General features: G+C 42.8%; 1 protein-coding gene across 1 annotated transcript in view; it reads right to left on the bottom strand.

Moving 5' to 3' along the window:
* LRP2 (LDL receptor related protein 2) overlaps window positions 1–20342 on the bottom strand; it is a 216187-nt gene that overhangs the window by 171608 nt on the left and 24237 nt on the right. The window contains exons 2-3 of the mRNA XM_077319790.1: window positions 3718–3825; window positions 1194–1316 (exon numbers count right to left, since the gene is read on the bottom strand). Coding sequence (XP_077175905.1) covers window positions 1194–1316; window positions 3718–3825 — 231 coding nt within the window. The remainder of the gene's footprint in view (window positions 1–1193; window positions 1317–3717; window positions 3826–20342) is intronic.

Genomic DNA, 20342 nt, shown 5'->3' with positions numbered 1-20342 from the left:
CTGCAGTGTACAGAGATCAAAGGCTTCCTAGTTAGAAGGAACCACAACTTGTTGTAACTTGCAAGGCAGCTATTTAAACAAGTTGTGGTTAGCTTCTTGCCTACAAACCAGCATTTTAAACCAGGATTAAATGACAATCCTGGTTTACAGAAACAATCTGCAATTTGTCAGACATTACAACAAATTGCGACTAGTTCTAAGCTAGGAAATTTTAAGCACACAAAGGGAAGAAGGCGGGAGTGCTCAAGTCTGAGGACTTCCCAATTCATCCTCCTCACAGACAAGCCACTGTTTGTTCATGACATCTGAAAGCATCCTACATGGATTAGCAGGTTATGGTTTGGAGTTACAGCCATCACTTTGCTTCCAGATGCTTTTATACTAGAGAGACAGGCATGAACATATGAATTTAAACAGGTGGGCGTGCTGGAGGATAAAAAAGAAGAAAATACAAGAAGTCATAAACCGTAGTTTTCTGGTTGTTATTTACAGTGCAATCCTAAATGGAAATTAAAAGATTTGTCTCACTTACTGTGAATCTTCCTTCTCGGTGGTCCAAAAGCGGGGTAGGATAAAAGAAGGATGTTTCTAAGTTTATAGTAAACTGAAGTAAACTGACTTAGAAAAGTATAACTCTGCTGAGGACTGCACTGTTCAAAGCTCAAACTATGGTTTGGGTTCTGTTTTGCACAAACCATGATTTGGTGTGCTGTCTTGAATTGAACCAGCGAATCTAAATGACAGGGATAGCCAAGTAAGAACAGTTCAACTGACTGGGTGGGGGGGAAGCATTCAGCGGCAGGTCATAACTGACAGCACTAAAGCAGTTCCACAGGGCCTGCAAAAGTGAGCTCCTCCACCAGGCATTTGGTTGAGGTCGACCTGTCCATTGCTTCCAATTGGCCCCCAAGCCCTCCCCTCCTACCATGACTTTGAACAAATCCACCCAACCCCTGGGTCTCAGTATGATTTGAGCTAAGGCTCTTGCAGTTTCACCTTCCTTTAATGTTATTGTTGTTATTGTTATTATGTAAATGTTACTGTTATCGTTACCACCTTACTGTTATTTGAATGATGTTACCTGTACTATTTTGTTTTTTCCTGTAAACCGCCCTGAGCCTTCGGGGAGGGCGGTATAGAAAAACAATCAATCAATCAATCAATCAATCAATAAATCAATCAATAAAACTTACGGCATTGTTGATGTTCATCTGAGCCATCCTCACAGTCTTCTTCATCATCACATACCCATGACTGAGGGACGCATTCTCCATCGCTCTGGCACTGAAAATGGCTTCCTTCACAGGTGGGATGTGCTAGTCAAGGCAATTGGATTAAATTTATTAGGATATTATGACAATAAAGAGAGCTAGGTATTAACATTTCTTCTAGTGCTATAAAATGTTTCTGAAATTGAAGGAACACATCCAAACAGGGGTCAGATATAGACTCCACTTCACATAGGTCATGAGCCATCCTACCATGGCTACGGTGGAAGATATATTTTCACTGGAGGTATGAAAGTTTCATAATCCATCTTTCATTTGCTGTCCCTTCAACAAGCATTTTTCACTAGGCCTGCTGGCAACCCTATAACCTTTCAGCATCCTGAATTAAGCTAAATGAGGAGGGAGATGTGGCCACAAAATAAAGGCACTCCATCTATCAGCTAGAATCTATCAATATAAATTCTTGGACCCCTGAATAGGTAGTCTTTCACCCTGAAGCTCACCTTCTTCATCAAGTGAGCCATATTATACGTACAGCAAGGCAGAAATCTTTGCCTGTGAAGTTAATTAGCTAAACAAATCTCTTAAAACAATTCTATGGGCTAGGAGACAAATCCATTTCTAACATACAAACACAGATGGCTGACATTTCACTGTCAATATAAGCAAGCTTTTACACATCTTTTTTCCCTATTTTATCATTCTCATAATTGCCGACTTTGGAGATCTCTTCCTGGAGATCTTGGTGTGAGGCCTAGAGAGGGCAAGGTTTGGGGAAGAGAATGACCTCACTGGGGTAGAATGTCAAAGACTCTACTCTCCAAGGCAACCATTTTCTACAGGGGAACTGATCTCTCTAGGCTGAAGAGCAGCTGTAATTCCAAGAGATCTCCAGGTCCCACCTGGAGGCTGGCAACCATATCCATCATTTAGATGTACTGACAAGGCCATCTATAGCCCTTCGGTATCTAAATTTCCACAGGTATTTGCAGAAGCATGACAATATTCATTTTACCACATCACACAGCTGTCCCGAGCCAACTTGTCGAGAGGGGCGGGGTATAAGTCTGATAAATAAATAAAACAAATAAGGCAATGGACAACATCACTTCTGGGAAACCAGAGATGCCAACAGTGAAATTAAAATATTCCCCACTTTAAAACTCCTGCTAGAACAGAAGAGGTTCAGCTAGGGCACTGTTCTTTTTCCAGTGGTGACCAGAAAATGCTTGTCTGTAAACCTATCGACCTACTACAGGGCATGAAAACAAGATGTATTTCTTCCTAGCCTCCAGTATTCAGAGGCACTCTACTTCTAAACACTAAAGTTTCCCTTTAGCTATCATGGCTAAAAGCCTCAGAAAAAAAAACACTACCTTCCAAAAATCCAAATAATCCTTTTTGAAAGTCAAATTAGGCCTGATTTATATAGGCAAGCAAATGAGGTTGGATAAAGGAGGTAAAAGAAATAGGTGACAGGATGGGCTGCATCAAGTCAGACCACAGGTGGAAGATCACGTCTTGGAATATTCCCTATACTGAAAACAAGAAAGTAAAGATAGAGGACAAAACTTTCTTTGCTGTGCAGTCCACAGAAACGCATGGAGCAACCCGACATGGACACAACCTGACGCTGAGCCAGATCTTTTGTCTGGAGATGCCAGGGACTGAATCCGGAACCTTCTGTGTGCTCGGACACTGAGCCACCCTACTCCGCTCTACCATTTCATTCTCTGGCATGGCTGAACCTGCCATTTCATTCTCTGGCATGGCTGAACCTGCCATCAGCTGGATCTATACATGCAGTAGAGCGAGGTAGTAATGAAGGGACAAAGCACTAAGGCATAGAATCTCTTGTTCCACTGCAGATGAAAGGGTATATTTTTCAAAGTTCCCCTACATTAATAAACCACTGTAAGTGGAAGAGTTGCACTATGGGCAAAGGGCAAAGCTAGAACCTTTCTCCCTGATGACCTCTTTTTTTATTTTCATGGAATTTTTATATGGAGGAGCATTAAGAATATGACACAAATGCACACAGTTTGAATTACTATGCCCTATTGTACCACTTCAGAGTTTTACCATCTCTTCACATGTAGACTAGGCCTCAGTTATTGGCAATCACCAAATAACTCATTTGATACCACCTCCTGAACTGAGCTGGACTGGTATTCACAAGTTTTAAAAGAATAGTTGCTTTGTGTTGAGGAAAGAGTGTCGGTTATTTTATTATGACGACTCCACTTTTCTACCCAGTAAGGACCCAAGGCTGTTTACAACATCATTCCCAACACACACACCCCATATTATTCTTGTAGCAACCCTCTGAGGTAGTTCTGGGTTGACAAGAGAGTAACTGGTCCAGGGTCACCCAACAACCTTATGTATGATAGTGGGAATTCAACCCACATCACAGTCTAACACTCTAACTGCTTCAGCATACTTGATAGATATATATGCTGCTTTTCCTGAAAAAAGCTCAACTTACGACAGCCAGCTTCATCACTGTCATCTGCACAGTCCTTTGCTCCATCACATCTCCAGTCTGCAGGAATACAGCGGCCATTCCCACAACGAAACTGCCCACTTTCACACCCTGCAAAGCAAAGAATAAATGTAGGTCATTAATGTTGAACAAGAATGTATACAATGCCATCAATAACCCCAGCACCAACAATAAAGTCCTATTTCCAAATAAAAGGGCCCATTCTTTCAGTAGACAACTCAGGAGACCAGGTTCAGGGGACGATTCAGTAGACAAGATGCATCCACAAGTTAAATATGAATTAATGCATAGCATCAGACTGCTTATACATTTGCATATTATTTATTACATTAACAAGAAGCCAAAAACACCACAATAAAGGAAAAGCTCCCACAATACTCCCTGGATTCATACTGAAAGACACAGTGTACTATTCACAAACTATGTTTTGCTAATATCTTTTGACAATTCCTGTAAATGATTCTCATAAAATCACAACATGCAGAAGGAAGAGATACAATCAGTTTATCAGTGTTCCAGTTTTCCTTCTAATGATGGTGGTGAGTCCTTCCTGTTCCTTCATTCATTCCTTAAGAGAGCCACAAAGCATTTTAGGAACAGAATACTGGAGTTGGTATGAAGGTTCCTTCTTCTCAATGATGAGTTAGATATTTTGATAAGCTTGGGTTCCTCTTCCTACAATCCCTGGAGGCAGGAAATTGATTGCACTTTCCATCTCCAGGGATAGGAGGAGACCACCCTCAGTCTGGAGACTTCCACAGCTGGTAACAGTCTACAATGCGTGTCATACAAACAAACAGATAACAGTGCTTACAGAACCCTATGAAACAAACTGTACAGATAAACACTGAAAGAATGATGCACATGGAGACTGGCAGTCATCCTTGAGGAAGTGTGATAGGCTGAACTTGATAGATATATATGCTGCTTTTCCTGAAAAACTCAAAGATGCTGGCAACCTTTGCCTCCAACTAAGGTGGGTCTAGAGCAGACTTTCTCAACCTCAGGGGAACCCTGAGGTTTTTTGATGGCCCTGGAAGGTTTTTCCAGATAGGCAGAAGTTAATTTTTATATATTTTTAATTTGTTCAACATTTATCTGGTGATATGACCACATATGATCATGTCTACCCACCCCTGCCACCCAGGATGTGAAGGCCCTGAGATTCATATACCAAATAAGATACAGTCATTTAGCCACCTGCTCAGTATAGCCTTAGGAACCCTTTTCCTCTTGATTGCAAGATGAAAAGCCACAAAAAGGGAATCCAGCTTCCTGGTCCTTCTGGTATAAATGCAAAGTGCTTTGCAAATGCCAAGCAAGTGTCAGTTCTTCTCCCTAGGATGTGATGGCTTCTGAGCTGTGAAAAGGTATGTTGAACTTGAGAATGAAGGTGCAATCTGTGCACAGATCCACCATGTCCTTATGGAAGATGTATAAGCACTTTCTGATGGAGAGAACACCTGGCTCTGAGGCCCATCTTGGTGACAAAGAGCTACGAGGAAAAGTACCTTCCAGGTAAGTAGATTTAGGGAAGCCTCCTCCAGAGGTTCAAATGGAGAAATGGTTAGAGTGAAGAATAAAAAGAAGTCCCCAAGAGGGGAACTGGTGCACTATAGTGGGCAGAGGCATAGTAACTCCTTTCAGAAATGTTTTCATTGCTGGGTGGCTAGAGGATGGTGCACCACTAACAGATGAAAGTACAGTGCTCAGAGGAACTATGGGGTGATAGAGAGTGCTTGCTCTTGGATCTTGAGAGACTCCATCCATTAGGAAGGACAATACCTGAGTAAGATCCAGGTTGTTTGGCTGCAGAAGCATAGCAAATGCTCAAGCAGACTGGCTCAGCCACACCATCTGACAACTTTCCAAGAACTGTCATAAAGTCTCTGGGTTGTCATCCTGGCCTGAATCACCCAATCAGAGAAACCCTCTGTGATCAGAGCTTGATGTTCAATCTCCATCCTTTCAGATGAAGCCAAGCTGGTTGTAGATAACAGATGGGATCTTGGGTTGGCCTAGTGGGCAATAGTGTATGAGGTTCTTGCCATCAGAGAAGTGAAAGCAGCTTTAATGGAGAGGTAAGTGGACTCATGGGCTCTGTAGCTAGCTGAATCATTTTTTCAATCATGGATAATTGTAAGGCTGCCCTCTCGCTCTTTTGGAAGAGCCACCCCAATGCTAAACTAGCCATGGGAACTTACAGTAAGCTGGTTACCTTGGAAGGAAAATTATTTTAGCCTGTCCAGACTGTAAACAATTCTTGGTAGGATCTGACCATTCCTCTTTTATCTAATTTTTAAAAAGGAAGGGAAGGGGGAAATTGAAGCCCTAGAGAAAACCCCAGGGGTCCCTTTATCGTCATCATCCTGTTCCTCCTTGGGGATTTCTGCCTTAGAGGCAGAAAGCTGTAGGATTTTTAAAGAGAGTGGAAAGCGCCTCCTGAGAAAAGAGATGATGAGTTGGGTTGCCCTGTTGATAAGACTTCATCCCCAAGAGACAGGCCTTCCTCTTTATCCAGGCCTGCATTAGAATCCTCAGAGCCTAAGGGGGAATTCCCTATCTTCAGATCTGTAGTCTGAGAAATCTGAATAATTGGCCCTAATGGAGAAGGTGCTTTTACAGTTGGCCAAGAGGAGCCCTGGTCTAGAGGCCTTGAAGTAGCTAAATGTCTAGAGGCCTTGAAGTAGCTAAATTATTTGAAGGTGTTTGACTGGAGAGGGAGGGCTGAGGAGTGGAAGAAACATTGCATCATCTTCCACAGGAGGGCAAAGAAGATCCTTTTTTTCTGTTTGGAGACAAATTGTTCTATCTAGTCCTGGAAGTGGAAGCCTGGTGGGAGAACAAAGGGTTCTCCTCGTTCCTGGCTTTACCCCTGGTGGGGAGCTACTGTGTTCATTCAACTCACCACTCCATTGACTGTAGAAGGCTTCACTGAGTAGGCCTGATGAGCCAATACAGATCATCCCAGATGATCAGTAGACGGAGTAGTTTTAGCACCAAAAACCCACCCTGCTTCTTCATGATCCAAGCCAGGTGATTTTCAGCCTCTTGCTCTCTCCAGGAGCTTTGCCGCAGTCTAGCCAAGTGGGTTTGCAGGGATTTCCTACTCCGCTGCCTGGGAATCATCTCCCCCAGGTTTCCCTCACAGGAGTCTCATCATGTTCTACCACCTCAGCTGCAGATATTGCCATGACTGAAGGAGCAGGCAAAAGCCAGACAGTCTCAGGGAAGATGGCCAGAAGAACTTTGTGTGTGGAAAGAGAAAAAAGAAGTGCATCCAAAGGAACTTCTTAAAGGAAAATTTCAGGAGCTCTCTAAATCCACTGCTACTGAAGAAGAAGAAGAAGAAGAAGAAGAAGAAGAAGAAGAAGAAGAAGAAGAAGAAGAAGAAGAAGAAGAAGAAGAAGAAGAAGAAGAAGAACTTACAATCGCCTTCCCTTTCCTCTCCCCACAACAGACACCCTGTGAGGTAGGTAGGGCTGAGAGAGCCCTGATATTACTGCTCGGTCAGAACAGTTTTATCAGTGCCATGGGGAGCCCAAGGTCACCCAGCTAGCTGCATGTGGAGCAGAATCAAACCCGGCACACCAGATTAGAAGTCTGCACTCCTAACCACTACACCAAACTGGCTCTCAGGCAAAGGCAGGGAAAGACTGCAGGTGGGCTCCTCCTCCACCTGGAGATGGAGAGTGCAATCAATGTACTACCTCCAAGGATGGCAGGAAGAAGAACCCAAGCATATCAGGGTGTCTTCCTACCCCTCAAAGAAGAGTATTGCAGTGTAAGTAATGAATGTCTCTTCACGTCACTTATGCAGGTACAGAACAACTCTTCCTCCAGCGTGTTGTAGGACAACACTGTTCCATTTCCCGGTTCCATTCCTACATTTCATTTCATAAACAAACACACCTGGCATAAAACAATACTACTAACATCTAAATCAGCACAAGCAGTAAATAATAAACCACCACACATCAATCCCTGCAGACAGACAAGGGTTTTCAATTGGGACATTTTGTATGTGGAGCTGAGAATTGTTATGTCTTGAGTTATCTAGGAACTTATCAGATTTTATATACATGTGCCTCTAAAGCTGTTTACGCTTGAAAAAAACAGGATGCCACTCATCTACCTTTTAATAATATACTTTAAAAATGCTTTAGAAATTTGGGGACAGACGAGGGGAAAAAGCAAAAGGTTCTAATGCTACACAACAGTGTCCATGCATTACATTATTGCTAACGTAAGAGAACAATACCTTGATTCCTTCTAGTGTCACAAGATAGAGAAATTATGTTCTTGCGGCTGGCAGGAGCTACATGATCTAGCACAAGAACTGAAAGAGATCTGGGCAGTTGAGTCCCTATAAACATATTCAATCAAGTATTGTTTGACATCACCTTAGGAACTATAAAGGTTGAAAGCCCACAGGAAGCAAACAAAACAAAACAAAAACCTCTTTCTAGTTGTGTAGTATATCAAAGCAAAATCGCCTCTTCTCTTACCGTGCCAAAAACAAATTCATTTCCATTATACTAAACGACCCGTCACAAAGCAGCAACGGCTGTTAAGTTCTCACAATGAAATAAACACTGACAGAAACCCAGCCGTATCTCCACTCATAAATACAGTTCAGTGATATACTCTTTTGGGATGTTCTGTAAGAAAACTGCTTTACGTGAGGAATGTTGAAATCTTGATTGTCTGGTAGTGACATTCTGATTTATAATGTATCCTGCAAATGGTCAGATATTTCTCCTGGATAAATGGTGGTACAGAGTGGTACAGCAATATGTACACCCAAATACCTTCTCAACTAATGCATGGTGGTGGTTAGTGGTGCAGGTCTGGGGTTGGTGGTGCAGGTCTCTTATCAAGTACCTTTAAAAGCACAACAACCTCCCTTGCAAAAATGCCCAGAAGGAATGTACAAACGCATGCTGGAATCTCTGGCCCTTTGATTGAATTCTGTCCGGCAAACAAGAGATTTAAAAGATTTAACTGTTCACAAAGAAGAACTACAGCTTTAAAGGATATAGAGTGTGCATGACTTATATAAAAATAAAATCTATATAAAAATCCACCATATTGAGTTCATTAGTTTAAAAACAAAACAAAAAATAAATAAACGAGGGGCGTAAATGTGTGTTCCCTTTAAGATGTATAACATTTAAATACATCCTTGTGATTATATGATAGAGGGCTGAGAACATATCCATCCAGTTTTTATGCTGAAGACAATTATGAATTCAACAGGTTTTGCCTGACCTACATCTATGAGTTTTTCAGCACAATCTTAACTGCATGATAAATGCCCAGATTCCATAATAAAATGGACACTGTTCAACATTAAGAGCAAGGCATTATTTGCAGATATGCACCATCTGCCCCTCGCAAAAAAATAGTGAACACTATAGAGCAGCTTTTCTCAATTTTTTTGCTTTTGAAAGAACCCTTGAAATATTCATCAGGCTTCAAAAAAACCCAGAAGTTGCGTAATTTTGCAGAATATGATTGGGAAGTATAGCTGTGTATACACCCACCCAGGGCCCCTCCAGACCCATCACTATGAATTTTTTAAGGGGGGTGGGCAGGTGAACATACCCATATCCAGCCAGTGCTGAGGCAGCTGCACTGGCTGCCAGTTGCAGCCTGGATCCGGTTCATGGTTCTGACTTTAGCCTTTAATGCCCTTTGGAGTCTGGGACCCACATATCTGAGGGACTGTTTGTTACTCTAGTTCCCCCACAAGGCTTTGCGCTCTGTGTGTACAAACTTGTTGGTCATTCCCAGCCCTAGAGAAGCCCACTTGGCCTCACCCAGGGCCAGGGCCTTTTCGGTCTTGGCCCCTACCTGGTGGAATGAGCTCCCGGGAGAGCTGCGGGCCCTGCAGGATTTGTCAGCTTTCCGCAGGGCCTGTAAGAGCTCTTCCGCCAGATCTATGGTTGAGGCCAGTGTAGGGGGAAGATCTGTCTGCACCCCCCCCAATCAGGAAGTACACCACCCTTTGACCATCTGGGTGATGATTGACATTGCCCTCTGCTACCCGGGTGGCAGGCATTCTGTTTATGGGAAAGGACTAGTTTTCTGCCATGTTGGGGTTTTGTATTGTGTGGTTTTAATGGGGTTTCTAATGGGGTTTATTATTGTGGGATTTTTTATGTTGTAACCTGCCACGACTCAACATGCATATAAATATTAAACATTTAATATATTAAAAATGTATTTAACTTCCATCCATTCATAAAACCCTTCCAGGGCTGTCAAGAAACCCCAAGGTTTCAGAAAACCCTGGTTAAAAAAGTATAGTATAGTCATTTCATAATGATATAAAATGGAACCAATGTCTGTACTGAACACATAGGTGTCACTGTGTATTGATAACAAACATTAGTTCATAGCATGATAAAGGAATGATTCTCAATCATACCTTTTGATGAACAAAATCTACCACTGCGATAGAAACAGGAACTGTATAATGATTGTACTTTGTTATCTCATTGCTCCCCAACGTGGCTTACAACATCACCTCGATTTTATCCTCATAACAATCCCGTAGCGTAGGTTAGGCTGAGAATGTTTCAAAATCACTCATGGACAAAAGTGGAACAGGCTTCCTCAAGGATGGGTTCTCCATCTTTGGAAATTTTTAAACAGAGGCTGGATAGCCATCTGACGAAGAGGCTGATTCTGTGAAGGCTCAAGGGGGTGGCAGGTTACAGTGGATGAGCGACAGGGTGGTGAGTGTCCTGCATAGTGCAGGGGGTTGGACTAGAAGGGGTAGTCAACCTGTGGTCCTCCAGAGATCCATGGACTACAATTCCCATGAGCCCCTGCCAGCAAATGCTGGCAGGGGCTCATGGGAATTGTAGTCCATTGACATCTGGAGGACCACAGGTTGACTACCCCTGGACTAGATGACCCAGGAGGTCCCTTCCAACTCTACGATTCTATGAGTCTTGCTAGGGTTGCTAAATCTGTTGGTATTGGCTGCAGACCTTTCCCCAACAGCTCTCTTCTCCTGCCACTGCTCAGTAGACCAATGGGAGAGAAAATAGTGGCGATGGGCACTAATCTTGAGAGCTATCTTGAACATACCTGGTAAAGGGCTCTCAATATGTTTATACCTCAATAAGGAGAATGCACTGTGCCCTCTAAATATCCTAATTTACACAAGTTTTGAGAGGGCTTCAATCATGGAATGACTTTGCTATTCAAAAGTTACATAGCAAAATGGTGGTGTGGGAGCCCAAATGCAGTACACCTGTTAATTATGAAATTATTGCTAGTTGTCATATTTAGTGGGGGTCGGGAGACCTAGAAAATGAGCAAAAAGTAATACAACTGAGGTCCTTTTAACAAGAATATTTTACCAAATAATTATTAAGAAGTTCCCCAGTTTTGAACTATTCTTTCTCTGACTAAGCTAGCCTTTCTCAACTTTTTTACCATTGAGAAACCCCTGAAACATTCTTCAGTCTTCAAGAAACCCCAAAAGTGGTGCAATTGTGCAGAATATGGTTGGGAAACATAGCTGTGTACATGCCCACATGGGGCCCCTCCCCTTCACTGGCCATTTTGGGAGTAGGGCGAATTCAATATGATCTTATATGATCATATCACCTGATAAATGTTTAACAAATTTTTAAAATATATTAAAAATTAATTAACTCTCACCCCAAGGTTTCATAAAACTCTAGTTAAGAAAGCCTGGCCTAAGTCTAGGTACAACCACCTTCTGAAAACAAAATATCAATATTAAAAACATTAGCATCTGATACTTGTATTTATGGCTAGTATTTTAACATTTACAAGAAGCTCTGTCAACTGTAGTTAACTTTGCAAACTGTAGTTAAACTGTTTAACTTCCTGTCTGTATTATCACCCATGCTATGTTTTGGGATGGAGAAAGCTACAAAATGAATAAGTGTGTACAACCACCATATGAATTTGGGGCCATATTCATTCTGTCAGGCTGACTGACTAGGATGCCCACTTAGCCCAACACTTTCTATACATAAAACTTGGCAAGCTGTGAAACGTCTTCCCCCTCATGTTGAACAGAGAGGGAGGGGAACAAGGGAGACATTTTTCACAGTATTGTTGCTTGCTTAGGTCATTCCAGTGAGGATTTTAATTAAGGTGGTGGGGTCCATGTAGGCCCTTTCCCTTTGATCTTCTTGCCCTCATGCTGAGGACAGAATTAAGCCCCATCATTTTGCCTCAGCTATATTCATGCTGCAATCCAGTGCCCAAGCTTTAACCATCCTCAGAAGTCAAACTACGCTCACAAAAACGAAGCTGGCTTGTGGCCTTAAATTTCGAAGTCTAAAGCTTGACAAATCAAGTGGATAACAGCCTCAGCATTTGGGAGAAAAGTGAACTCCGCTAGCAGGTTAATAACAATTAATGACCTCATTATATGAGAAATACTTACTTTTAGAAGCGCTTTATTTTTTAAAAAGGTAATACTAATGAGCTAATTTTCATGAATTCTGATTTGCTTTGGCAGGTGCTGATAATGGCAGACGTTTCTCTCAGGCAAACATTCCTAAGGATAATATTCCCACAGAAAATTATCAGTATGCGCCAAGCAAACAATAAAAGAGTAAGCCTTTGTTCATTAACGCTTCCTTGTCCCGTCATTCTCATCCTAATCAAAGGTTCAAGGCGGCTTAGAAAGCCTACCAAACCTAGCAAGCCATTAAAACAAAAAAATGACCAATTTTAAAATATCAGCAGTCACCCACATGACTGCAACCCACCCTAATACCCATCAAAGGTCCACCAGGAAGGACAACTTTTGTACTTCCTGTGAAACTGCCAAAATAGAGGCTCTCCTCCCGTCTTCTGGCAAACCAGTCTCGAGCTGCAACCTGGAGGAATGAGCTCCCAGGCGAGCTGCAGGTCCTCCGCGAGCTTTCAATGTTCCGCCAGGCCTGCAAAACGGCGCTCTTCCACCAGGTCTATGCTTGAGGCTAGGGCAGCAAAGAAGATCAAGGCCCCCACCTCCCGGTCAGCCAGTAAGCAGTCTGAGATCTTGGGGATGGGGGAGTTTCTTAGAGTCCTTGTCGCCATGTTGCCGGTTTTGTATTAGGAGTGATGTCCGTTTTAATGGGGTTTTATCGGGCATTGTAACATACCACGAGCCGTCCTTGGGAGTGGTAGGGAATGAACGAACGAACGAACGAACGAACGAACGAATGAACAAACGAACGAACGAACGAACGAACAAGCTGGGGGCAACCACAGAATGGCACTGATACAACCCTGTCCGCATGTTATAATAAATGCATACATATCATGGATACACATATACAAAGCAGCTAATGTGCTTTCACACCACAAATGAAATGCATGATTTTAATTACATGTTCACTTGTACATACGTTGGAAGTAATACGAGAATCACAATGATATTTGTTGCCTTGAATGCCATGGAGAAAGGGGGTGGGGATAAAAATGTACTAAATAAATCATGAGATGGGATATTTTAATTCATATTTCTATTGGTTTTTAATTTCAGTATGGGAGGGATAGAGGTAAGAAAAACAGGCATACAGAAATACAAGGAGAGGGCATGAGATTTCGATGTGCAAAGTACAAACTGTTCGTCCATGTCTCCCTTAAAGGATGCTGCTGACCTAGGAGACAGCTTCTGCACAAAAGGAATGCTTCAAGGCACCATTCCTTTCCCATCAAACAGACTTTGAAACCCAGCACTAATACTGACTGTATCAATCATTTACCGGTGCCATGTACATTCTCTGAACGGATAAGTGACAAGATCTTTCCTTATCTTTCGCGTAGTTATTTGAAGGATTTTTTTCCTCCCAGTTGAAAACTGAAGGTTTCAAGAAGGAGGAGATCAACATTCCAAAAAGAAACAGGAACTCTGCTGGCCAAATCTGTTCTACTCAATGGAACTGGATACTGGAGGTGGGGCAGATGAGCTGTTCTGAAATAAGGTCCATACCTGCTATCATTGAATGAGGATACAAAAGTCTTCTGGATGTCCTTCACTGTTCCCTCTACACTGGGTTAATGAACGGACACTCAATAACATAGGAAGCCCTGCTCAGAAGCAATCTGAAGCACCCCAGGTTCGATTTAAAATTACAGCAATTATATTGCTCTCAACATATGTTCCACTCAGTAAGGTAGAAAGATTAGAGCAGTGGTTCTCAACCTTCCTAATGCCACAACCCCCTTTGGGTTGCCAAGGCTGCCACGATAGTGGCAGTGGCACGGCAGCAGCACAGTGGCAGCAGCCTCAGCAACGCCTGAGAAAAGGGGTCATTGGTTTCTTGCCTGGGGTCCTCCTTAGCTTTAAAGGAGCCATGTCAAGAGCTGAGCCCCATTTCCACCCACCCAAAAGGGCATCAGGGCCTCTCACGCCACAGCCACCCCCTCTTCCTGACATCCGGCTGTTCTTTCACCCCTCCACTTCCCCTGTGGCTAAGACCCCACCAGGCCCCCTCAGAGTGGCCTCGCAGGGGCACTTCCCCTCAAGCCCCTGCTTCCTAAACCCCTCCACATCCCTCCTGGCCACCTGTGCCAGATCTCCCAGAGTCCAGCTGCCCCCTGCCAGAGACTCACCCGCCACAACTTCTGAGAGGCAAGGCACCCCCCACCACCTCCACATACACACCACTGCCACCACCACTACAGTTCCAGCCTCTCCTATCGGGTTGGTTGCTCGCCCTGACGGGGGTGGTAGTAAAAGGAACAAATCACACCTCTAGCCTGCTGCCACCCCCACCCCCATTCAATGGACCCCACCCCACCCTAGCAGTAGCACCGTGGTGCTGGCCTCCTCCACACCGCCTCAGAGATCTCCATGGCCTTGTGAACTCCAAGGCAGCTGAGCCAAGATGCACTTCAGCACATGTAGCAGCTGGATGTGCGCCTCGGCTCAGCCACCTCGGAGCTCACGAAACCGTGGAGATCTCCAAGGCGGCGTGGAGGTCAGCCCCATGGAGCTGCTGCCAGCCACCATAGCCGACCTGTCTCGGCGAGTCCCGTGAAAGGGTCAATCAACTGCCCCGAGGGGTTGTGACCCCCAGGTCAAGAACCACTGGATTAGAGGAAACACTGAACTCCGCCTCTCCTGAGAGAAGGTAGAAGGTGGGAGGGCAGGTTTTCATTATAATAAGGTTTTCATGTAAACTGCCCTGAGCCTTCGGGGAGGGTGGTATATAAATACAATAAATAAATAAATAAATAAATAAATAAATAAATAAATAATTTATTCAAAATTACTTGTGCATTATATTTGCTAAATGAATTAATTCTCCTCCCAGCTGCTTAAGCACAAGCACCATGTTAAGGGGCAGGAAATGCAACACTGGCTAAAGAGAAGAAAACAGTTGCATTATACTTTGAAAAAAATCAACCTCTTTTATTGCCGGCACGTAAATGAGGGTTGTGTTTTCCTATGTAAGCCACCTGGAGTGTTTTAAGGCAGTGGTGCCTAACCTTTTTATCACAGGGGACCGGTCAACGTTTGACAATTTTACTGAGGCCCGGGGGGGGGGGTAGTCTTTTGCTGAGGGACGTCACCACCACTGCCTGAGCCCCTGCTCCACTTGCTTTCCCGCTGGCGGCCCTGACTTCCTGCCACCCGCTGGGGGGGGCTGCCAGCAGCAGCTGCGCATTGCCACATTGAGGGGGAGCCCCAGCCATGGCGGCCGCTGGAGAGCACCAAAGGTGAGCCGGCAGCAGAGTGGCAGGGCAGCCCCCAAGGCAGCAGCTGGGGAGGAGTATGAGGAGGAACTGCGGCCCGGTACTGATTGATCCACGGACCAGTACCAGTCCCCAGACCGGGGGTTGGGGACCACTGTTTTAAGGCATAAAGGTAGGCTATAGATCTTCTACATTTATAATATGAAACTAAGTTAATAAAAACTTTATTAAAATATTTATATCCCACCTTTCCTCTTGGCTCAAGGGAGCTGCAATATACTGTTGAACTGTATTGGTTAATGTCCCTTAACCAGGCGGTTGACAAATGTAATAGAACCTCATTGTTTGACATCAATGGATCTAGTTCACAAATGATTGGGACATTAGGTTCAAGCCAACAGCTGATGAGCTTCCTCCACCCTCTACTCTGTTTGTGTAACACAAATATCTCTTTCCCTGCCTGTCAGAAGCAAACTCTTAGATCTATATCAGCAAACCAGCTTTTGCCTTTTGAAACAGAACTGCAAAAAGCAAACAACCAAACTCCGGTTTGAGGTTACATGTGAATTGACCCACAGTGATTTATTTGTACTTAGCTCATACAGAATGAGGGCTAGTTACCAAGACTTGTATCAACAGGAAACTTCTTTGAGGATGGAAGGATGGCACTGAGGATGGAGGATGGCACTGAATTTGTGACAAAAGTATGAAAGTTCAAGTGCACAGATGCCAAATAATTACTGTAAGGATAAGCACCGAGGTTACAACCCTATGAAGAGATATTTGGGATCAAGCTTAATTAAACTATGTGGACTGGATCCTTTGAATTGGAAGCAGAAAGCCTTCATGAACATGGAAACATCCTACCTTCCCCTTCCCTCAGTAGACACTTGTGACCACCGCCTCCACCCCCCAAAAAATTGATACTAGAGATCAGAAGATTTATCAACAAAATGCTGTAAAAAACAAGGACCAATTTTGCACAGGGAGGAAAGGCAAGGTCAGCACTTGCATGACAACAGGGGATATTCCCGCTTGCACACGACGCTGATGCCAGCCCATCCTCCTTAGGACCTCAATGGATTCTGGCAAGGGAATGCTGATTTTTTAGCGTTCGCTTTTTTGCTGCAGCCATAATTGGCAACCATGCCAGGCCGGGCCTGTGCACACAGAGAAGAGCCGAGACCCCCAACCGTGGCAACCATGCCGGGCCAGGCCTATGTACACAGGACTGAGCTGGGATCCCCAACCGTGGTCACACAGGGACAGAAAATGCTCCATTTGGCTTTGTGGCACTGCAGAGCTGAATGGAGTGTTTTTTTACCTTACACAAGGTTGGAAGTGACCCCTGCCCCGGCCCCCTGCCACTACAGAGAAACACGGCAGAACCTTTCCATCTCAGCTGGCAGGTGTACACACTGAAATCTGGGGTGGACCATGTCTGGCAGGGAAAATCTTCCCCTATCAGTACATGAGAAGCAGCAGGGCATGGTGACCTACTGCAAGAAACCCCACCACCATCGCCGCCGCTGTACATAAAGGGTCCATGAGGTTGGGAGTTCAATCCCAGCAGCCCGCTCAAGGATGACTCAGCCTTCCATCCTTCCGAGGTTGGTAAAATGAGTACCCAGCTTGCTGAGGGGTAAACGGTAATGACTGGGGAAGGCACTGGCAAGGCCACCCTGTATTGAGTCTGTCATGAAAACGCTAGAGGGCATCACCCAAGGGTCAGACATAACTCGGTGCTTGCATAGGGGATACCTCTACCTTTACCTTTTATTGTCCACCAACAAATACTATTCATATGTACTGTGTTTGCACACTGTCATTCCCCCCCCTCCAGTTTAATACTGTTATAAAAAGCCTGCAGATTTATTGTCATTAATTCTTTTGCACAAACTCCAGAATTTAAGAAATTAAGAAATTTGGAGCTCTAAACTGCTAAAAAAAACTAAGCAGGAAAGTTTTTGTCTTCAAAGGACAAAAGAAAGTGTGAAGTCCCCCTGTGGGCATTAGGTTCAAATGAGCTACATGGTTAAATGCCTCCCAACAACTTTACAGAAATTAATAAGCCTCACAAAGTACTTTCAATCAGCAATTTTAATACTGCTACAAATGAAAACAGCCTGCTAAAAATAACATTTTCACTTAAAAAAAATCTACTTAGTAATCATCTCATTTAATATTGGTTTTGTTTGGAAATAGATCAGCTATATTGTAGGAAAGAGAATTATTAATCCTAATAAAACTCTAAGAGCAATTATTATATCCAGCCATATTGTACAGAACCTATTTCACTAACAATGAAATCTCTTGCAAGTTTCCTGTAAACATCAGGACTGTTGACAGTTCATGATTAAACAAGTGCTGCATACTATTAAATCTCCATATAAAATTTAGAAAGTAGTATAAAACTATCCTTCATACAGGTTGTCGTAAAACTGGGGTATGTGAATGCTGAGTGTACGACAGGCATTCTGCTGAAGATAATAGAAAAATCTTACAGGTTAGCAGTAAGAACTTCTTAAGGCCAACTAAAGGAATTTCCTCTGGAGATCACTATCTGTAATAATCACCCAAGACCATTCCGATGGTTTGTTTCTCATTTTAAAAAGACAATATGTGCTTTACATTGCTAAGTTTATATGGCAATCCTAAACACAGTTACACTTTTCTAAGGCCACCATCTCTATTAAGGATCGCATTGCAAATCTGTTATTACCCATATATACCATTTTAGGATTCCTAAGCCAGGAAATCAGTTCTTATCATGCAAGTGTACATAAAGGATATATTCGATATCAAACAATTATTATTAATTTCATTTAATTATAATACATATTCAAGAAGATAATTTCCATTCTACATATTTTCTTGGGTAAACCCAGAGCTGTAAAAACTGGGCAGTTTAAAAATCCAAATCCAAATCCAAATCCAAATCCAAATCCATATCAATCAATCAATCAATCAATCAATCAATAAACTTCCTATTTTTTGTATCTTTTTATGGCATTTTGATGCCATTTTTATGATACATCCCACTTTTATGCTCTATACCAGTGATCCCCAACCTTTTTATCACCGGGGACCACTCACCGCGGACCACTAAGCACCTTTTACTGAGGCCCGGTGGGGGGGTAGTTCTCTACTCTCAACCACTGCCTTAACGCTCTCTGATCGCTATGGTAATGTTTAAACATCCCTTCAAAATAAGATACAGACACGCCACAACAATGAACATAAGGAACATTTTATTTTCATGGAAATATTAACTCATGGCCATGACAAATCAATGGGAACCCTGAGCTTGTTTCTCTGCAATGAGATAGTCCCATCTGGGAGTGATGGGAGACAATGACACCCGAAGTGTGTTGTAAAGGGCCGGGGGGGGGGGGGAGAAGGCGTCCTTCGGGGCCAACCTCCAATTCGTCGAAGGACCACATGTGGTCCACGGCCCACAGGTTGGGGATCGCTACTCTATACCATTGTAAGCAATTGATGCCAAAATATGGCTTTAATTATAATGTCACCATTTTTGTCAAATTTAATTAAAAGTTTTATTGCTATTGTTTTTTTAATGTTGTTGTTAACTGTCCTGAGCTTGACAGGATACAGCAGTATATAAATAAAATATTAATTAATTAATCATGAAACAAGCACAAACTTGTGATGATTAGGAAAATGTACTGACAAAAACAAATCGCTCATTGATCAAATCAGAAAGAGCTATTTGCTCCATTTGTGAATGGTTCTACACTGCAGCAGAATAAAAAATAAAGCAGGGGATATGCTAGTAAACATCTTCAACAGATTGATGAATTTACAGCTCCGGTATGTGTCGAAAACTGTGACACAACAGTGAGGAGAGCTGTGTACAGTTGACATTTCTAACAAGGCATCCCAAACCTTGGGGCAACTGATTTCCATCTGAATTGAGTCAACCTATATTAAAGAAGCTTACTGCACAATGAGCTGTATGCACTCAGACATAAAGCCCATGCTGAGATAGTGTGTTGGATTCAATTAACTTAAATACTCCCTAGACTACTAAAATCCTGTGGATCAACATCAGTGCCTGATAAATTCTACAAAATTGTACTAAATCTGAAGCAATGCTCTCAATATATTCAGATACTAAGACTCAAAGAGCTGTCATGTTCAGTAATTCCCAACCATAGTACCACAGAGTTGGAAGGGACATCATGGGTCATACAGTCCAACTCCCTGCACTATGCAGGACACTCACAACCCTATTTTGTGTCTATTATATTTGTTGTTGATTTTTAAAAAATTGAAAAAAAGGTATTTCAGTCACTATACAGCTCAGCCTTCTTTAAATAAAATAATTCATTACACTATTCTACAACATTATCAATAAAGAGAAAGAAATGTAAATTAACACAGACTGTGCCAAAATAATGATCTATGAAATATACTTGTGTATTGGTAATCATCAATTTGTTTTATTCCATCAATAAAAGGTTGCCAGTTGTTGTAAAATAACCTCTTTATATCATTTTTTATCCAATAAATATTTAAATACTAGGAATTGGTTTGCCAACAACGTTAAACATACTTCTCCTTTTCATGCAATAATCTTGCCAGGGCTGACATATATATAGTATATCAAAACTGTATGTCTACTAGACTGCTTTCTTGGAATATCAATTAATGCTAATCTTGGGTCGTTACTTAAATTACAACAACCTAGCATGCCAATCAGACAGCCAGGATGGTATGGTAGTTAGTGTCCAACTAGAATCTAGGAGACTAGTTTCAATCCCCATTCTACCATGGAACCTTGCCGAGTAATCTTGGACCAGTCATACACTCTCAAGCCTAACCAAATTCATTGTTGTTGTGAGCATACAATGGCGAAAGGGAGAACAGTATAAGTTGCTTTGAGTCCCCACTGGGAA

This window comes from Paroedura picta, chromosome 2 (genome assembly GCF_049243985.1).
Source record: "Paroedura picta isolate Pp20150507F chromosome 2, Ppicta_v3.0, whole genome shotgun sequence".
Classification (NCBI taxonomy): domain Eukaryota; kingdom Metazoa; phylum Chordata; class Lepidosauria; order Squamata; family Gekkonidae; genus Paroedura; species Paroedura picta.
This window is presented reverse-complemented; position numbering and strand designations above follow the sequence as displayed.